Source organism: Myotis yumanensis, unplaced genomic scaffold (genome assembly GCF_028538775.1).
Source record: "Myotis yumanensis isolate MYYU_CA2020_CCGP unplaced genomic scaffold, mMyoYum1.0.hap1 SCAF_17, whole genome shotgun sequence".
Lineage (NCBI taxonomy): Eukaryota > Metazoa > Chordata > Mammalia > Chiroptera > Vespertilionidae > Myotis > Myotis yumanensis.
The window spans coordinates 1,452,867-1,472,961 of record NW_027223768.1 but is presented as its reverse complement, the minus strand read 5'-3'; the positions used below and the strand labels follow the sequence as shown (position 1 = coordinate 1,472,961).

At 47.8% G+C, this 20,095-nt stretch overlaps 1 protein-coding gene across 1 annotated transcript in view; it reads left to right on the top strand.

Moving 5' to 3' along the window:
- The window catches only part of DPYD (dihydropyrimidine dehydrogenase), a 347,040-nt gene that overhangs the window by 229,304 nt on the left and 97,641 nt on the right, over window positions 1-20,095 (top strand). The window contains exon 14 of the mRNA XM_070395710.1: window positions 5,539-5,703. Within this exon, the coding sequence (XP_070251811.1) occupies window positions 5,539-5,703 (165 nt within the window). The remainder of the gene's footprint in view (window positions 1-5,538; window positions 5,704-20,095) is intronic.

Below are 20,095 nucleotides of genomic sequence, written 5' to 3'. Positions count from 1 at the left end.
TTGCCACAAAAGTACGTTTCACTACACAATATATTGTAGTGCTTTGCTGGTTTTAGGTGTCATATCCTGTGTATTTTTCCCCACTTTGCTCTTTTCATTCAATGACATCTCTCTCTAAAATGCATCTGCTCTGATAGAGTAGCTGTGGTTCCCTCGGTACATTTCATTTTTTATTTTCATCCAACTCTTTTGGACCCCATTTCTTTTCCTCGTCTCTTAGCAAGTCATCGCCGCAAAGGGTCCTTTTTCTATGTAGTGAGACCATGGTGACTATCTCAATCCATTGGTAACCATGGAAACAACTGTCGTCTTTTTAGGCTAAAAGAGGGCAAGTAAATGAACTTAAACAAATAGAATCAGTCTGTTTACCACTCAAAGCTCTTTGCTAACGCTGAAATATCGCCGTCGTCACTTCAAGGTCAGAGGTCACCCCACTCCATTTTATAATTAGTGACAATGTCACACGGAGCAGAATAGCGCCCCCCCCTTTCTTACCTGTAGCCATCCATTTTCAAAAATCTGAATATGGTTCCTGCGTCGGGGTTAGAACTAGGTAATTCATCTTCTCTGCTATAGAGAATGAGCTCTTATCTGTTCTAACGGCTCTGGAATGTGTTTATTTGTTACATTAACTCCCTGAAGCAATGCTAATATGACTGAGCTACTAAATATTAAAGCAAATTATTATCTTATAGAATTAAACCCAAATTCTAGTATTCCCAGGTCAAAAGCGTCAGTAAATTATTGCCCAATTATTGAAGCTCTAACTCTAAACTCTAATCAAATAACCAGGGATAATTGGTCGAATCCAAGTCTTCATTCATCTTGCACTTAATTTAAAAATTCCAAGAAGCCTCCAGCCAGTGGGAAAGGTTTTCGGCAACACCGTAGCAAACATAACTGCATTGGGAAAGTACGCTGAGAATAAACTTTCTGTGGCTGGTTTATGGCTGGGTGAGCATGAACCTTGACACTTTGGTTGAATTTGGAATAGGCCGTATTTTAAAATTGCTATGATGGGTAGTTGATAGGTTCTACACAGTAGGCATCTGTAATTTGGACTGTTCTTGTTTTTTTTAATAGATTTTTATTAATTTCAGAGAGAGGACAGAAGAGGGAGAGGAAAAGATATATATATATATATATATATATACACACACACACACACTAATACACTAATACACACAATATACACACACTATTACATACACATACACACACACACACTATTACACACACATATATACACATTAATAAAGAGCTAATATGCTAATGATCGGGATGCCATAATGGGTAACGACCAGACCATTAGCATATTAGCTGGGGCGTTGCTCCGGAGACGGGGCGGAATGGAGGAGATGCCCGGAGAAGGCGGGACCAGCCCCAGGTGACTGGAGGGACTGAGGGCGGGGCTTGAAGCGGCCAGAGAAGGCCAGAGGGTTTGGGGGCTGGGCCAGGCGCGCTGGAGTTCTGTGTGGACAGGTTCGGGTGTCAAGGCGGGGCTGCAGGTGGGTGGGCAGCACCACTCGATTTCGCGAGCTGGGTTCCTAATATATATATACACTGAGTGGCCAGGTTATTATGACCACCTGACGTTTGTAGGCAAATTAGCTATAATTTCGCACTGAAGTTGCTAGAGGGCTAGACCATTATAAATAGGGAAGCAGGCTCTTTACCACGACAGTAGAAGTGATTTTTTTCTGAAGATGTGGGTAAACAACACGATTTAACAGCCTTTGAACGTGGGATGATTGTTGGCGCTTGGAGCCATGGAGCGAGTACCAGCAAAACAGCCGAAGGCCTGTTCGAACACCTTTGCTGTCTGCAGTTACCAAGAAAACGTCTCCCATTCGCACAGGAACACAAGGATTGGATAGTCGAGCACTGGAAAAAAGTCATGTGGTCCCATGAATCACGTTTCCAGTTGCATCATGCAGATGGCAGAGTGAGAATTTGGCGGAAACAGCATGAAAGCATGCACCCCACATGCATGGGTACAACCCTTCAAGCTGGTGGGGGCAGTGTTATGGTTTGGGGCATGTTTTCCTGGCATGATTTGGGCCCTTTAATTTGTGTGGAACAGCGTCTGAATAGCACAACATACCTAAGTATCGTTGCTGATCAGGTTCATCCTATCATGTTGATGGCGTATCCCAATGGAGATGGCTTCTTCCAACAAGACAAGGCGCCGCCGAAACCGGTTTGGCTCAGTGGATAGAGCGTCGGCCTGCGGACTGAAAGGTCCCAGGTTCGATTCCGGTCAAGGGCATGTACCTGGGTTGCGCGCACATCCCCAGTGGGAGATGTGCAGGAGGCAGCTGGTCGATGTTCCTCTCTCATCGATGTTTCTAACTCTCTATCTCTCTCCCTTCCTCTCTGTAAAAAAATCAATAAAATATATTTAAAAAAAAAAAAAAAAGACAAGGCGCCATGCCACGGTGCTCGTATTGTGCAGGAGTGGTTTCAAGAACATGAGGGAGACTTTACCTTGCTTAGGTGGCCCCCACAATCACCAGATCTCAATCCAATGGAGCATTTGTGGGACGAAGTTGAAAGAGCCATCAGGCAGCTGGTTCCACAACCATCAAATCTCACAGAACTGGACAGTGCTATTCATCAGGCATGGTGTCAGATTCCTCTCACCACCTTTCAACATCTCGTGGAGTCAGTGCCAAGAAGAATCGCCGCAGTATTAAAGGCAAAAGGTGGCCCAACCAAGTACTGATGGGGTGGTCATAATAATCTGGCCACTCAGTGTATATACACACATATATGGGTTTTTTTGTTTGTTTTTATTTTGCTTGAGATAAAGAACGAGAAACCGACCTGTTTAGGAAACACTATCAGAAATCAGCAGAGAGGAGCAAAGGGCTCCTCTGGCGAAGTAGGTTCCCTTTGCCTTGGGTTTCCCGTCCCCGTCTGTCCTGGTTAAGGAGATGCTGGTATATTACAGTCAACCCCGGATTCCGGAAAAGGGAAACAGGCCCAGCACAGGCAGTGAACACTCCCATACACAGAGGAGGAAGCTCTCGTGGTCGGCGTGCCGTGTTTGTGTTTGTTTGTTTTGTTTTTAAAATATACTTTGTTGATTTTTTACAGAGAGGAAGGGAGAGGAAGAGAGATAGAGAGTTAGAAACATCGATGAGAGAGAAACATCGATCAGCTGCCTCCTGCACACTCCCTACCGGGGATGTGCCCGCAACCCAGGTACATGCCCTTGACCGGAGTCGAACCTGGGACCCTTCAGTCCACAGGCCGACGCGCTGTCCACTGAGCCACACCGGTCAGGGCCGTCGTGCCGTTTTAAGGTGTCACGGTGGGGGTGTCGGGAAGGAGAGAGCATTTTTAAAAAGAAGCATTTGCTTGACTGCCCTCCAGGGAAAGAGCTGGCTTATTGACCCTTCCGGCTAAGGTGGCCTCGGTGTCACGGGGCGACTGCGAGGCAGTGCACAGCGCAGAACGCGGGGCATCCGTAGCCGGGGTGCCGCTCTTCCATCCTGAGTCTTTTCAATTTTATGTTAAATTTTTCTTCCACACACTGTGCAGGTGTGGGCTCGGCCCAGGGCACGGGCGCAGAGGCAGCTGTAGTTAGTTAGGATCCTGAGAGGGGACGTCCAAGAAGCCCCTTAGGGGGCCAGGGACCCGGCGAGGGATTCCCACCCACCTGCGCTAGGAAAGACTAGAAGTTGGTTTGTATCTGAACGGAGACTTCCTGTTGGGATCCTAGAGATCAGAGAGACCCAGCCTTCAAGGCCAGCCAGCAGGAAGGTCTTAGAAGCTCCGGGGAGCGAGGTCAAGCTCACCACTTGTGGACGGGTGTCCTAGGACCACAGCTGCACAGCATGAGGGGTCCTGTCCGGGGGCTGTGCAGCCTCCATGCACCGGGGTGCAGGGGGAGCCCGGGTGCAGGGGTGCAGGAATCAGGGGTGCAAAGGCGCAGGGGCACAGAGGTGCAGGGGCGCAGAACTTGGGTGCAGGGGCACGGGGGTGCAAACTCAGGGGTGCAAGGGCGCAGGGGCACAGGGACGCAGAGCGTGGAATGAAGCATTTGCAGCGACAAAACCCTGACCCACAGGCTTCAGCTTCCCAGAGTGACTCGATTAAGATCCTGTAACAAGGCTCCCTAATAGCAAATCAAAGTGAAGCTGGGGATGGTGCCCACAATGACAATAGCCGTGAAAAGGCTTAATTAGTAAAACATTAACTGGCAGGGTTCCTATAAGTAAAAATGTACATATTTAAGGAGGCTGATTGTAACATTTATCCCAGCTATGTAATAATATACTAATTCGAATGTAAAAGTGAATGTAAATTACCAGGAATTATCATGCAGCGGGAAGAAAAGTCCTTTTATCCTCGGCAACTGTAGCATTTGGCAGATTCGGGAATAAATAATCTTTTGTGGCAAGGGTATGCCTTATCAAACATATGCAGATCAGTACTAATTAATGCTAATTAAGGTTTCCTGTCTATCTAGTTGGAAAAACGTCCAAATGTTATGAAATCCAGTTAGGATGCCTATTACGCTAATTGTTTTATATGGGGTGGTTCTTAATTAAAATATGTAAATTGACCTTAATTGCTATCTACTAATGGGGGTTCATGTTATCTCCCTAGAAGTGACAAGATGGTGAGGAGGGGTACTTAAATGACTAATTCTGATAAAAATCCTCCACTAAATGACCTTTACTCAAAACTAATTTTAATTGGAAGTTGGCAGAAGAAACCGTTTTCTTTTTTCCTTTTTCTTTCAGTTTTTGCTAATGTGCGCATGTTATTCTGTTTTGTTAAGCTATAGACGCGGTGGTGGGTCGTTAATTAGCCTTAACAAGCAGGTTAATTGGGCGGTTTACTGTTTATAGAGCTCGGGAAGGTTTGGTGTCGGCAGAGTGGGTTCTCGTGGAGTGGGGGGTCTTAGCTGGAGGCCTGGGGTTGGGTGACCCCGTTAGGATGTCAGGGTGTGTGTGAACGCTGGGGGAGCCAGCAGGACGATATGTACTTGTTGGCTCAGGTACCCGAGAACTACCTTTTAGGAAAACGTTTTTTCCCTTTATAAGCATTAACTCTTATTCATTGGAATTAAAATCTCATTGGAAATACTTGGGTTAAATGGACTGAAATGATCCTCTACATCTTACTCGTCATGTTTTTATTATTCAGTTGCAAATAAATTCACATGTGTAGGCCCAACACCAGTAAAAATGAATTTACTTTTTTTAAATCTCTTCTCACTCTGCTGATCTTATCACAGGATGTCATTTAAATAAAGCTAACAAATAACTGATTTTACTCTTGCATGTGGAACGAGTTAAGTCTCCACTATTACTTAGAATATATTTTAGTGGGGGAAAGGGGACATAGGTAATACTTTCAACAGTAAAGATTTTTTTTAAGTGTTGATAAAATATATTTTAAAGTTATCCCCTAAAGATGTGAGCAGGGACTGGGTAAAATCCTGCCCCGTGGAAAGGAGCGTAGAAGGAAGATCACGGGTTTTCTGTGTCAGACGGAGGCTCAGTGTCATTACTCTTTCGTTAGGACATCGTGACGAACGTCTCGCCCAGAATCATCCGGGGGACCACCTCCGGCCCCTCCTACGGCCCCGGGCAGAGCTCCTTCCTCAACATCGAGCTCATCAGCGAGAAGACGGCCGCCTATTGGTGTCAGAGTGTCACGGAGCTCAAGGCCGACTTCCCGGACCGCGTAAGTGTGATTTAACGTCTAAAACTAAAGAATTGGCGTTAAGTTGGTGAATGTTTATTTAAACATCAATTCATAGGCTTATAAATATTAATGCACACAGTATATTTTATTAAAGCATCTGCCAGTGGCTTTGCTGATGCACAGAAAGATAAAAAAGAAAGAAAAGCCCGAGAATTCATAAAACCCCGAGCCGCGCGGGGCCGGTTATAAATGAGGCCGCGCGGAGGGAAGAGGCATCTGCATGAGCGGGGGGAGCAGCAGGAAGGAGCCCGCTATTGGGCTGCTTTCACTCCGTGGCTGGTGCTCATGAAGGTGGCGACCTCCCCGAGGAATTGCAGACTCTCAGTCACCATAAATGCGAACCCGAGGCAGGAGCTGAGGATCTGCTTGTAAAGTTTATTTCTGTGTTTTCAGTGGGAAATAATTTGCCAAATAATTTTAACACCCTTCACACTAAATGAGTCAATGATCTTTTTACTTCTAAAGTCCCGAGCACAAGTATTACAGTAAAATCGGGCTCACGCATTCTTTGTGGACTTTTCTATGTCGCCTGCAGTTTTTTACCCTGTAGATAGTATTTTCTCTTCAGTAATTGGTTGGAGTTGTTCTTAACGTTATTCATTCATTCTCTCTCTTTCCCTCCTCCCATCTCTCCCCCTCCACATACACAAATGAACACATACATCTCTCTCTCTCTCTCTCTCTCTCTCTCTCCCCTCTCTCTCTCTCCCTCTCTCCCTCTCCCCCTCCCTCCCTCCCTTCCTCCCTCCTTCCCTTTCTGTCTGAATGAGCTGGTAGTAAATTAAAGTTTAGGGCAGTGTGTGTGTGTGTGTGTGTGCGCGCGCGCGTGCGTGCGCACTCGCATGTGTTTTGTAGAAAATCCTTTTTTACATCAGTTCATGGAAGATAAATAAGAATACTTCAAGTATTCTAATGATATATATTTTAAAATCTAATGAAACTGGATGTTCCCCCAAAAAAACTGATAGAAGGAAACTTACAAGGGATTTCGGATGTCCCACTGTTGCCTGAGCCATCCAGTCCTATTTTCTTATAGAAAGCGCTTACCTTGAAACAAAGTGTAATAACGTAGAACATAATTCATCTCCCTCGAGTCGGCCTTTCGGACGTGCAGGGACCCAGACCCGCCTGAAATCTATAGCTTCCGCTTATTTGGAGTTTTTCATTTTCTGGGCTTGATCTTGCAATTACGTGTGTTTTTTCATTATGATGTCGTGTCAAATGACCACCATGTTGAGTTATTTGAGTTTTAATGGACACACATCTTTGGGGACGCTTTTCTCAGAACGACACGGACCAAAGGTAGTCAGCCATAAAGGTATTCAGTGTATTGTTAACCTTGGTCTAGGGCAGGGGTGGGGAATGTCTGACCTTGCCAAGGCATTTGGGTGAGTTTATTAAATGTTTGACTAAACAAAGAAGGCTAATTTCTAAGTTGATCATTTTGTATGGCCAGAGAACGATGCTATAAATATCCAAGTGACCCTTGGCAGAAAAAAGGTTTGCCACCCCTGGCCTAGAGTATTAAATACTATGCTAGGTACTAAACATGCAATAAAATAATAATGATAATAATCTATATATATAAAAGCCTACGCAACCATTCGACCATTTGACCGGTAGCTATGACGCACAATGACCACCGGGGGGCAGGCAGTCTGACAGGTAGGTTAGGTTGCTGCTGGGGCCCTGTCGGCCCTGAATCTGGTTCACTTGCACCAGATTCCCTTTCAGTGTACACGAATCCGTGCACCTGCCACTAATAATAATAATCATCATCATAACTGAACATGTATACAGCATTCACTCTGTACTGAGTAAGGTCCAAATGCTTATACACTTGAACACTCATTTAACCTGTTGGGAACCTTATCAGACAGGTACAGTTATGTCCCCCACTTCACAGATGAGGAAACCGAGGCACACGGTTTGGTAACACGCCCAAGGTTACACAGCAGTTCGATGCTGAAGCCAGAACTTGAACTGGCAATTTACTTGTCGCATCCCTACTCCTGTCTCATAACAGTGTCCTCTCCATAGTACGTCAGGCCCTCAGAAGTTCAGGCTCACTTTGAATGCAGCGTAAGAACAGCATGAACTATATACTTGCCCAGGGATTGCTTCGGTAGCATTTAGAGCAGTGACACGCGAACTCATTTTTTTGGTTGATTTTTCTTTGTTAAATGGCATTTAAATATATAAAATAAATATCAAAATATAAGTCTTTGTTTTATTATGGTTGCAAATATCAAAAAATTTCTATATGTGACACGGCACCAGAGTTAAGTTAGGGTTTTTCAAAATGCTGACACGCCGAGCTCAAAAGGTTCGCTATCACTGATTTAGATGAACCGTTGTGCCTCCGGGAAAACCGCCCTGAGCTAGGGCCTGTCTTGAGCTCCCCTCCCCGGGCAGGAGCCTGAAGTCAGGACAGTAAGCCCCTGTTAGGAAATGACAGGAAGTAGATGAGGAAGCCAGGACGGGGAGGCCCTGGCGGGTGGTTCCAAGGTCAGATGGGGAGGAGAGACCGTTCATATGTTCTTCCCGTCTCCCTGGAAACCGTTTTCTTCCCCCCGATGCCTTCTCTCCTGAGAAAACAGCACGTGCTTTTCTCGCTTCCGGTTCTCTGACCATTTCCATGGTGCTCGGTATTCTCTCGATGTGTTCTCAGGGCTAATTTGTAACATTCTCACTCCCCATAGAAAAGGCAGCATTTTAACGTTTAACGATGGCTTCCCATTCGGACCCGGGCGAGTGGCCTGTGTGCACTGGACGCAGCCCCGGGGCTGAGGGCCGACGGCCCCCACCGCCTCCGAGTCACTCTGATGGCAAAGGCCAGGAGCTGCCTGCGAGCGGGGAGCCCTCCTTTTTCACGTTTAATTATCACTCGCACTGCGGTTTTCCCACCTCATTCTGCACCGCGTGCAGCACCGTTAATGACAGGGCCTGGGTAAAGCCACCCCCTGTGGCCAGGGCTGAGCAAGGCTAACCTTTTGGAAGAAGAGGACGGTGCTGGGGGCACGAAGGTCTGCTGACGCCCTGGGCCGGGACCTCTGCCTGCCGAGAGGCGGCCCGGGACCCAGGGCTCAGCTGGAAGGTGGGGGGAAGGCGTTGAGACACTGACTGCGCTGTGAGGGCCGCGCCCCAGCCGCCGCGGCCACCCCGCAGCCTGCACCCGGCCAGCCTGCTGCTCAGCTCTCAAGGTTGCCTTTTCTTTCCCTGTGAATTCGACTTGGCACAGTGATCCTCGTGGTGACAATTTATTACTAACGAAGAGCATTCTTTTTTGTTCCCAAGCTGCAATTTGGCAAAGCTTATGAGGAGACGTACTGTACAATTAGGGCTTCCAAGAATCAACGTTAAGTGCATCCTTTATTCCCCCTGCAGAAGCCTTAGAAATCATCTACTTTAGGCTTGGAAAGACAATGTTACCCTCCCCCCACCCCAAAGACAATAAAACGCCTGCTGCATTTTGTCCGCACGCACGGAGTTAGCGAGCAAAGACTGACATCTCCATCCTGTGTGGAGGCGAAGGCCAGAGTTCAGCACGAGATGGGGGCTCAGCCGGCCTCAGCTGGTGCAGACAGGGAGCGGGTGGGCTTTGTTAGAGAGATGAACGAAGGGGGACAGCGGGCGTGTAGATGTGCTGCTGGGACAGCGCCCCTCCTCTGTGGTCCCCGCTCTGCTCATCACTGGGAGGTCAGCGCTGCCCATGAGAAGTCGTTCTTCGTCGGGACGCCAGGAGGCGCTGTTCCCACCAGTAGCCTCTGAACAGAGTCTCCCCAGACGCCCTAGGCACCCGGTGAAGCCTACAAGCCCTTGTCTGAAAAATGTTTTGATGCATAAAAATAAGAAGATAATAAAAAATAAGATACAATGTAACTCTGTAAATTACAAACTACATATTAATAACACCCACAACATAAACTATACCCTCATCTCCATAAACCAAACAAAAAGAAGGACATTTAAAGAAATCCAGAGATCTCTTCCTAATGTTGAAGCGATCTCAGGGAGCTGAAAATACAAAGGCAGCTCCTGAACCTGAGGACCAGCGGACAGCAGCCACGTGGTGAAGGGTCACAGACTGGCGGGCCGCTTCCTGAGAGAAGCAGGTGGCTTTGCCACTTCCGTCCCCACCGGGTTCGAGTTCCTACCCTGTTCAGTCAGAGACGGGAGAGAAAGAAGACGTGGAGGTCTATCCGCAGATGGTTTAGGCAGAAACCTGCTTGTACCGGGAAAAGCCACTTTCTTTACAAGAGGCCTCCAGCCTATGGGCTTGTTGCTCTTCAGTTTGGCTTTTTAAAAGATTGCATGAGAGTGCTGTTTGTCTTCACGGCTCACTTCTCCTGTCCTCCCTGCCACCCTGCGCTCCAGGCCGGTGCCCAGCTCGCCTCCTCCTGGCCTTGGCCTGTGGCGGATCATTGTAAATAATAGATGAGCGGAGCAAGGTTGCAAGACGCAGCATCAGCTTAGGAAGGTCATTTATACTTTTTTAATACACAGCCAGGAGACAGCTGGAAAGGGAAATAAACGCATCGTATTCTATCAAGGTACCAAGAGCAGCAAAAACATCAAACGGACCCATCTGACAAAGAACTGAAAGACAGGGGCCCTGGGATCCACAATCTACTGCTGACAGGAATTCGAGACTAAAGAAACGGGGGTTCTGTTGTTGGGGGGCAGGTATCCCCCAGATTGATCTAAAGATGATGTGCATCCCAACCAAGACATCGGCACGATTGTTGGGTAGAATTTGTTGAACAAGTTGATTCTGAAGTTCGTATGAACATGCAAAGGACTCACTTCAAAAGGAACCGGGTAGAAAGTCTTCAGTGTTTCTGATTTCGAGACTTATGTTTAACCACAGCGATGTGGTTGGTGTCGGTATAAAGACAGACAGGAAACCGGATTGATGAAGCGGAATGAGTCCAGAAAACAACCACAAAGGCAGTCGGTTGCATGAATGATTTCATTCTTGACAAATACAGTGAACAAAATAGGTGTGGTCTTTTCAACTAATAACACTAGTAAAATTGGGTGTCCACGTGCCCCAGAATGAAATGTTGATGCATATCTTAGCCAGCGTGTAAAAATTAATACAAAATAACAGTCACAGACCGAAATGAAAAACCTGAAAGTATAACATTTCTTAAAACAGGAGAGCCCTGGCTGGGGTGGCTCAGTTAGTTGGGGGTCGTCTCGGCCAGGAGGTCACGGTTCAATTCCAGGTCAGGGCACGTGCCCGGGTTGTGACCTCCCGGTTCATCGGTCGATGCTCAGCCACGAGACGCATCAGCCGGGCTAACCTCACTCAGCCTGGTGACATTTCCCTCCCGTGAGGATTCTGTTGGTGGAGAACCCAGCTCGGGTGCATTCTTGCCTGAAAGGATGAGGGGAACCAGGAGAGAGGAAGGCTGGGGTACAGCCTCCTACTCCCCCTCTGCCCACTTCCGTCCTCAGATGAATCCTTTTCATCCTGAAAGGCCCCTTTAACTTGGTCATTTGAAAACAATCTTAGAAGCAAGCGCCACTATTTTATGAGGCTCAGAAGTAGAAGGTCATATAAAGATGGTTATTTAACATAATATCCTTCAATTGCATGTATTGTATTAACTTTTTTACAAACTACTTATACTGTTTTACTTTTTGTTGGGTTTGGGGTTTTGGGGGGGGGGGTTGGCTTGTTGATAACAACCACCACCCCCACCCCACCCCACCCCTGCTTCTGTTTTTAGCCAGGAGGCATTTATTCTTTCACGTTGTGCCGTGCAGGCGCTGCGCCAGGGATTTATTTTTCACCAGAAACTAATTTCACATTTTCCCCTTAGGTCTTCTAAGACATTTACTTGAAATCATTCTCTTTGTTCTTTAAGATTGTTGGGGGTTTTTTTTTTTAATAAATACTTAATAGTACTGTTTTAAAGGTTTGTGTTTGTGTACTGTAATAACCACTTTCCTTTCTCAACCATCATTTATGGTTGTGTAATTGAGTCAGTTTAAGCAGCATTTAAGGCTGTATTTGTGACCCACAAATATGACCTCATTACCTATAAACCATCTGAAAGATTGGTCTCAGGCTCGGGTGACGAACTGAATCACTAGGCAAACAGCCTTTCTTAAAACATCACAAATAGCCTCGCTGGTGTGGCTCAGTGGATAGAGCATCGGCCTGTGGGCTGGTGGGTCCCAGGTTTGATTCCCAGTCAGGGCACATGTCTAGGTTTCAGGCTCGATCCCCAGTAGGGGGTGTGCAGGAGGCAGCCGGTCAATGGTTCTCTCCCATCATTGATGTTTCTCTTTCTCCCTCCCCCTTCCTTTCCTCTCTCTGAAATCAGTAAAGATATATACTTTTTAAAAGGAAAAGAAAAAAATTAATTCAAGCTTCAGAGTACTTAGAAATGCCCGTGGATGGCTCCCTTTTTCCTTTCGCCTGATGTCCTCCCCTTCTGGTGGGAGTGCTGCTGAGCAGAGAAGCGAGAGGTAGTCAGCCAGAGGGGAGAGGAGAGCCCAAGACCCAGATAACTCACTGACTGGAAAATGAGCTCCAGCTCATGGGGACGGGGCTGCAACTAGGGCAGGAAGGACGGCGCTTCCCTGGGCTTGGCCTCAATAGCATGTGTCTCGCTCCCTCGAATGTCACTGTCGGCTAGTTTTTCCTTCACCCTCTGAGATGTATTTCTCTTGGATTAATTATCCATTGTGCACATGAAGCAAAGAAAGAACTTAGCACTGCAGTCATTTTTCAGGTGAATATTTCACCTTCCAGGTTGGTAAGATGCCTAGAGTGTTAATAAGGACTGCGTTAACCTTAGGAATACAGCTTCTTTGGGGGGTTTTCTGGTCTATTTACTCGATCACCACACAGAAAAATCTGCGTAATATTTCATTCACGCCGGAGTTAGGAAAGTGACCGGGTTGACTGGTCTTTCCATGATAAATAATGTAATTACCTTTGTGCTGCTTTTTGCATTTTAATTTTTTTTATCAAGTCTCCTTTAAAACCTCCAGTATTAGAGATGATCAGGAACCGTTTTGTGCTTGATTTAGCTTAAACTGTAAATTTAGTTATGGCTCTTAGGGTTATACAGTCGGGGGTGGGAAATGAACACTTACAAACTCAAAAAAAAACCCTATGTGTCCAATGCGTTTTTTAATGGATTATTGCAAACAGTGTAGAAATCAACCCAATAAGGACATGTCACACTGCATAGCAATAATAGTTGTCGGTACCCAGACTGTCATTACCCCTCGATAATTTGCATACACTCGCATACCTGCTATTCAACTCTGGGGTTTTGTGTCATGTGTTATGACTCAGAGTTTTGCCTCATCTCTGCTTAACCCCTTTCAAGACCTCCCTGATGCGAACTCACGCCAGGATAGACGCCGTGTGGTTAGAGTGTGACCTGAAACTCCAGGTTCTGAATCGGGTGGAGAAAGCCAGAGAGATTACCATTCCCACCCGAACCACCAGCACCAGTCAGATAAACTGCAGATTATATTTTTATTTTTTTAATATTTTATTATTGATTTCAGAGAGGAAAGGAGAAGGAGAGAGAGCTAGAAACATCAATGATGAGAGAGAATCATGGATCGGCTGCCTCCTGCCTGCAACCCAGGCCTGTGCCCTTGACCGGGAATCGAACCCTGACCTCCTGATTCATAGGTTGACCCTCAGCCACTGAGCCTGGCTGGCTGGGCTAGGGGTCATTCCTGAGGCCCTGTTTTATCAGATCTCTCCCAAGAATCTGCCAAAACTCCTAAGCCTGTTCCGCTATGTATTATTTCTCTTTTTTTCCTCTCTAATGCCATCAGCTTCACTTTTCCTGCGTTCTCCATGGTTTTGAGTCACACGCTAGGCCGTGTGTACAGACACAGAACGGAGTGTAGGTGTAAAGGAGGATCTTGGTGAGAGGAACTGGACGTCTGGGGAGGACAGTCTCCATCGAGGCCTGTTTCCCTCTGGCCTGGGACCGTCTGCCCAGAGGTCTGTGCTCCCTGCAGACCGCGGTCTGGCGGTGCTCACAGGGCCACGCCCCAGGCCCGGCCACCCCTACCGCTCCTCCTTCATATACATCATGACATCCTATGACATGTCACGTGGACGTGGACATCTGTTGAAGTTTTCAATAAGCTGTGGAAATCAGCCACTCGTACACATGAGGACACGTACCATAGGAAACCGTTGGAGCCGCGGTCGCCAGCCGGCGGTCCGCAGACCCCTGGTGGTCAGTGAGGTCCGCAAGGTTGGCGACCGCTGCCACAGGAGGTCTTCTCTAAGGCAGCTATCAGAATCCCGTGTTCACGTTGTTATTCTGATTTAAGAACCCGTGTTCCCTTGGCCGTGTCGGCGGAGCCTCAGAGACAGGGGCCGGGGCCGTCCAGAGCCGGTGAGGGCTGACTCCACGGAGCAGACGGGCCACCCCGGACTCTCCCCGGCTGACCTCCTGCTCACAGCTCGAGCTGCCGACTCCTCCGCCTCTGTGAGCTCCGATGGCACCGAGGTTTGCTCCCCGCCGTCCCTTCGAGGAAATCGGGGCGAGGAGAGAGAACAGCCGCCACCTGGTAGCGTCCCACGGCCCTGACTGGACGGCACCCTCGGGTGCCAGAGTGGAATCACATCGTCGGCCGCCCAGCCTCAGCGGCCCAGGCTGCTTGTTTGCAACCAGACGAGCGGAGGGCAGGGACATCGGTCCCGGTGTTGTGCAAACTGGCAGCCGGTTGTCCAGTTACTCAGCCTTCCTGCCGACACAGACGCTGGCGGTTATTGCAAACCTCCCACCCCCCCAGCGAGGCCCTCCACGGAGCCCCGGGCGGCCGCCAGACACGCAGCCTGAGCCCCGGCGTGGCCAGCGCCGTGAGTCAGAGCGGCATCATCCCGATGACTCAGTTCCCGGGCACCGCCGCCCGGCCTGGGCCAGCTGCCGGCCTGAGCACCAGGCGCCTGTGCCGCGAGCGCCCATCACAGTTTCAGACGGGAGGCGTTATTGTCCTCGCTTGACAGACGCACCCAGAAACGAAGAAGCAGCCGACCAAGATCAAGGGCTGGCAGGTGTCCCAGCCGGAGACTGAACCCCAGAACTTGGCGCAGTTACTGTAACAGCCTCCACCTCCTGGTGCTCCGACCTAAACGACAAGCAAAGCAACCAGGAGAAAAAGGAAAAAGAGCCCGGCCAGGTGGCTCAGTGGTTGAGCCTCGACCTATGACAGGAGGTCAGGATTCCATTCCCGGACAGGGGTGCAGGCTCGGTCCCCAGTGTGGGTCGTGCAGGAGGCAGCCGGTCCATGATTCTCTCATCATTGATGTGTCTTTCTCTCTTTCCCTCTTTCTTCCTCTCCGAAATCAATAAAAAAAACATATTAAGAAAAAGGAAAAAATAAATAAATCACAAACCACGACAATAGATATTGCTTTATATTTAGGATTAAGGCAGACAAATAGATGCTACATTTATTTCTTATATAAGAAAATTTCTACCAATATATTGTTGTTTTACTAAAATTTAAGAAGCATACACGTTTTTAGGTATAATATAAAATCAAATCATGTGAAAGAAACCTTATAAAGCATACAAATTTTCCCAATCATACACATAGTACAATTGTATTTTCCTTATTAACTCAGATGCACCAAGATGTATATCATGTTATACCAGTTCATAATTTGAGCTAAACATTTAACATTTCTCTGTACAGTTATGAAGGCTACAGGATCATTTGTATTAATTTTACCAAAATTATTGTCTCGTGAGCCAACACCAACCTACATAATTTCCAAATTTATATCTAATGTTTACTTCTAAAAATTTTACTGCTTAAGCGCTTAAAATTCCTGCTGAGCAATATGTCGATGTCATTTGCACCCCTGTAAAATTTTCTCCTTGCTTTACTACTCTTAATACCCTGTTTACCCAGTACCTGTTAGCAAAATAAGTCACCTTTTCATTCCCCATTAATCAGGCAGTTTAATCGTAACCACATGCACCTTTTGCAGAGAAACCTTCTTTGCTGCTGTTCCCAAGAACAAACTCAGAGACACCTACGTGCTCAAAGAGAACACATTTGAGGACTTGCTGAACTTTGAACAACATGTTCATTTTCAAGTTGGATGAATCGTTGATTTGTGTGAGCGATGTGGGCATGGTGCTGAGAGCCTTCATGGCTGTTTAGGTATCGGTAGCTGTCCTTGTCCTGCTTTTAGTGGCCACTGCCTGGCTGGTGGGTGGGGCTTCAGTCTGGGCTCGCTCCTCGCTTGTCACTAAGGGGCCCCCAACCTCCACTGCGTCCGGCTTGTTTGTTTTATTCCGCAGCATCTGGCATATTTGTTGACTGTTCACTTTTTGAATTTTTTCGTGTGTGTGTGTGTGTGTGTGTGTGTGTGTGTGTGTGTTTAGAATCTGAAGAAGGGCCTTTCTAAAATAATGTCAAGTGACTGACTGATTGATCAGGAAGGCTGCGGTTTGGTTGGAGGAAGGGGCGGATGGGAATGGGGGAAATCATGGACTTTAGGGAATTCATGAGTAAATACTGAGCCAGGGGCCAGGAGAACTACAGTCTCCCAGTTGGTCGCCAACAATATGAATGACCGTGGGCGGCTCACAGTCCGGTCTGTAGAGAAGGAGGTTGGGTGATGTTACCCGGCCCTGCGGCTGCTCCACTTGTGACAGTGGTTTGAGTCGTGGGTGTCTCACTTTTGTAACCTGCACCTCACAAGGAGCAGGGAGCATTTGTTGCCGTGGGTGCGGAGCAGCAGCAGAGGACGCGTTTCCATTTTAACTGGCGGTAAATGCTCGCCCACTTTCTGGGCGGTTTTGAATTGCACATAGGAGAAGCCTGTGGCAGCTCATCCTCAGAAAATATATGAGATCATCGCAGAGGTGAACGCATTCCATCCGCCGTTCCCTGCTCCATTGGAGTCCCGTGCGATGAGATGGTTTGATGGGCGCCGCGTAGAAAATGACAGAGAATTTCTGTATTCGGGGGGCCTTTGACTGTTGGCTGAGTGGGCAAAGGGGCAAGATTAATATCTGTTTCTGGGGGAACATCTTTTTGAGACAGAGGTACATTTTCAGAGAGGGCTGTTTGCTCTCTGCTTCATTGGACAAGAAAGCTTTGCCTTGTTCTGTGAAAGCAACTGCGGGGACAGGCCGCTCGGCCGTTTTCCCAGCCGGCGGGGCACGTGGCACTGGGCACGGAATGCGGTGAGAGCTTTAGCTCGGCTGTGGGTGATTTGGGGCTGGGTTATGTTTTCTCAGCTCTTTCCGAAAACAGCCCACAGGCATGTGGCCTCACGGCTGGTATGCGATGAGCTGTGCAGCTCCGGGCACTACAGTGTCGGTCCCGTGGCCGAGCCAGGAGAGGAGCAGGCCTGTGACGGCCCTGAGAGAATCATCGGGGGGCGAGGGGGGATTAACAAGGACATTTTTGTCGAATTCTCAAGATGTCCCATTCAGGAAGCTGAGCTTTTGGGTGGATATACCAACAAATAGGTAACGAACGTCAGAAACACAGAAAGGACACGTCCTCGGCTGGGCCTTTCCTTATGCGCCATCGCGCCCGAGTCAGTGGTTGTCGATAGGAATTTTCCCCAAAAACATATTTGAGGCTGAAATAATGAAATAGCGCAGGATCAGCACAAGTGATTCCAGGAATAAATGCTGTGTAGGCGAGGACACCCTTCCATCACCTCGGATCTGGACTCTCTCAGGCCGTGGGAATTCACAGGAACATCATACATACAAGAAAAATTCAGAATAGTCCCAGTGGCCGACACAGTGACACCTGCTGTTAGCTCCTCTCCTGTTACGCAGAGCCCTCCATTGTTGCTGAAGGTTAATTCCCTCTAATAAGTTGTCACCAGGGCCCTAGCCGGTGTTGCTCAATGGATAGAGCGTCGGCCTGTGGACTGAAGGGTCCGGGTTTCGATTCCAGTCAAGGGCACATGTCCGGGCTGTGGGCTCCATCCCAGGTGGGGCGTGCAGGAGGCAGCCGGTCAGTGATGCTCTCTCATTGTTGAGAGCACCTGCCTCCTCTTGGCTCTGCCCCCTGAAACCTCTGGACACCTCCTGACCACCCCGGTGTGTTCCTGGGCTCCTGCATCTCCCTCTTGGCCTTCCGGAAAGTGTCTCTGAGGGTGGCATCTTCAAGACTCTCTCCAAAGAGGCCACTTTCCCCCGTTCTCCTGCCAGCGCTCCACCCACCCCACGCACATCCGAACCTCTGTCCTGAGGTCAGTGGGTGCGTCCAGTGGCTCCCGGGGCCCCTGTCCATGTTCCATCAACCATGCCTTGTCACGGAGCCGCGGTCCATGAAGTGCAGCCATGCTCTCCCTGTCCTGCAGCCCCCTGGTCCTTGCTCCCATCCCCTGCTCTTCCCCTCCCTCTCCCCCCAAGCCTTCATGAGCTCCTGAGCATATATCCGACTTTTCATTCCTATCTGCCATCATCTTAGGCAACTTTAACGTCAACGGTGATGGTCTTGTTACCTTGTCTTCACATTTTACCCTCTGGCTACTTGGCCATCATGTCTGACTAGGTTTCCCAGAGAACTATGCTGCCTCTGGGAGCTGATGTCCTGTTCGCTGAGTCCACGCCTTCTCCGTCCCCACCACTGGGCCCAGTTCCTCTTCACTTCCCCTGTCTTCTCTCCAACTCGTAGCCCACTCCTGGTTCTACAGCTCTCCTTCACCAGCTTACACTCAGTAATCACTCGCCTCAATGAATGCTTTTGTTTTAACTTTGAAAAGATGATGAAAACTATCCACAAGAATGCAGTGAATATTTCTGTGTGCACCGCCCATAGCTAACATGCCTGGGCGGCGTCTGTTTTGTAAAAAGTCAAATATATTTTACTGACGTTTATCTGTGAAGTGGGAGCACAGCCGTGTATGAAACCTGACTAGTCATAGACATTGGTTTCTATAAAAGTGTCTCTTCTCCATTTTCCTCGGGAGTCGGAGAACTGCACCTTTACCGGAGATGAGCCTTCTCAAAAAGCTGTATTTGAGGAGGCTACAGATGCCTGGTTTCCCCATTTCTTTTTGGGATCTTTAGAGGGTTAGCCATAGACTATTCCTTGCTAATATTTAATTAATCAGACAACACAATAACTTTACCATCTACTTGGATAATTGTTGCTTTTATAGGATTCTCGTGCTACAGTGCAATAGCTTGATTTCCCCAATGTGTTCTAACGAGAGGTTCCAAGCAGGGAAATCATCCATTTATTAAAGAAATCAGCTTAATGTTCTGTTGTCTGACATTATTGTAAGGAGGACCCCAGATATTTTGCATTTGTTTCCTTGAGTTGAAATATTGTGGTAACATCCAATTATCCTGCTGACTTTAATCTATACTTAATAAAAAATTAATTACGGATGTCAGATGTGCACGTATTTATTGTCTGGGAATCTCAAATTCATGAACGCACCCCCAAAGTTTAATAATTGTTTATGATGCACTACTCTAAGCATAGACATCACATGTCCTCAAACTTCTAAGGCAGACTCATTCTCTACATCATTTGTATTTAATAAATGTGATTCTACTGTTAACCCTTTATATGTTTTTACTACCAAGGAGATTTTAAATTAAGTTGATTTGATTAGCTTGGCATTTGGAACATCTATAATAGTAAAAGCGTAATATGCTAATTAGACCGGACAGCCAAACAACCTTCCGGACGTCCTTCCAGATGAAGCTGGGGCTGCGAGGGCCAAGCCCCTTGCACGAGTTCCGTGCGTCAGGCCTCTAGTGTTATAATAAAGATAATGCGGCGCCATGGCTGGTGTGACTCAGCTGGTTGGGCTTTGTCCCAGGCACCAAAAGGCTGCCAGTTCGATTCCCAGTCGGGGCACATGCCAGGCTCAGTCCCCAGCAGGGGCTTGTAGGAGGCAGCAGTTTTTCTCTCACGCTGTTTCTGTCTCTCTCTCTCTCTCTCTCTCTCTCTCCCTTCCCTTCTCTAAAAATCAATAATAAATAAGAAGACAATGCGGGAAGCTAGCAACGGCCAGTCTAGAAACTCTTAACTGCTTGGGTTTCTGTAGGGTAAGAAATGCTAAGAAAAACTGAACCTTCGGTACAGCAGCACTTGGAAAAGGGCTGTGTCCCCGTGGGCACCAGTGTCTGGAATCTGATACTCAAGGGCCCACGAGCTCCCTGAGTAGCATCAGCATCTGGAAAGGGGTGGGTCTTTAGAATCGATCTTAGGAAGGAGACAGAAGGGTTCTTGTGAGAGTTACTGCGTGTTATAGAGAATTTCACTGTAAACATCTGCAAACAAATCACCAGTGTCCTTATCCTGGTTCTGGTGAAACAGTCTGCGGGCCAGAGGGTCCCTCTCACAGCAGGGGCGGCCTCCTTTCTACTCC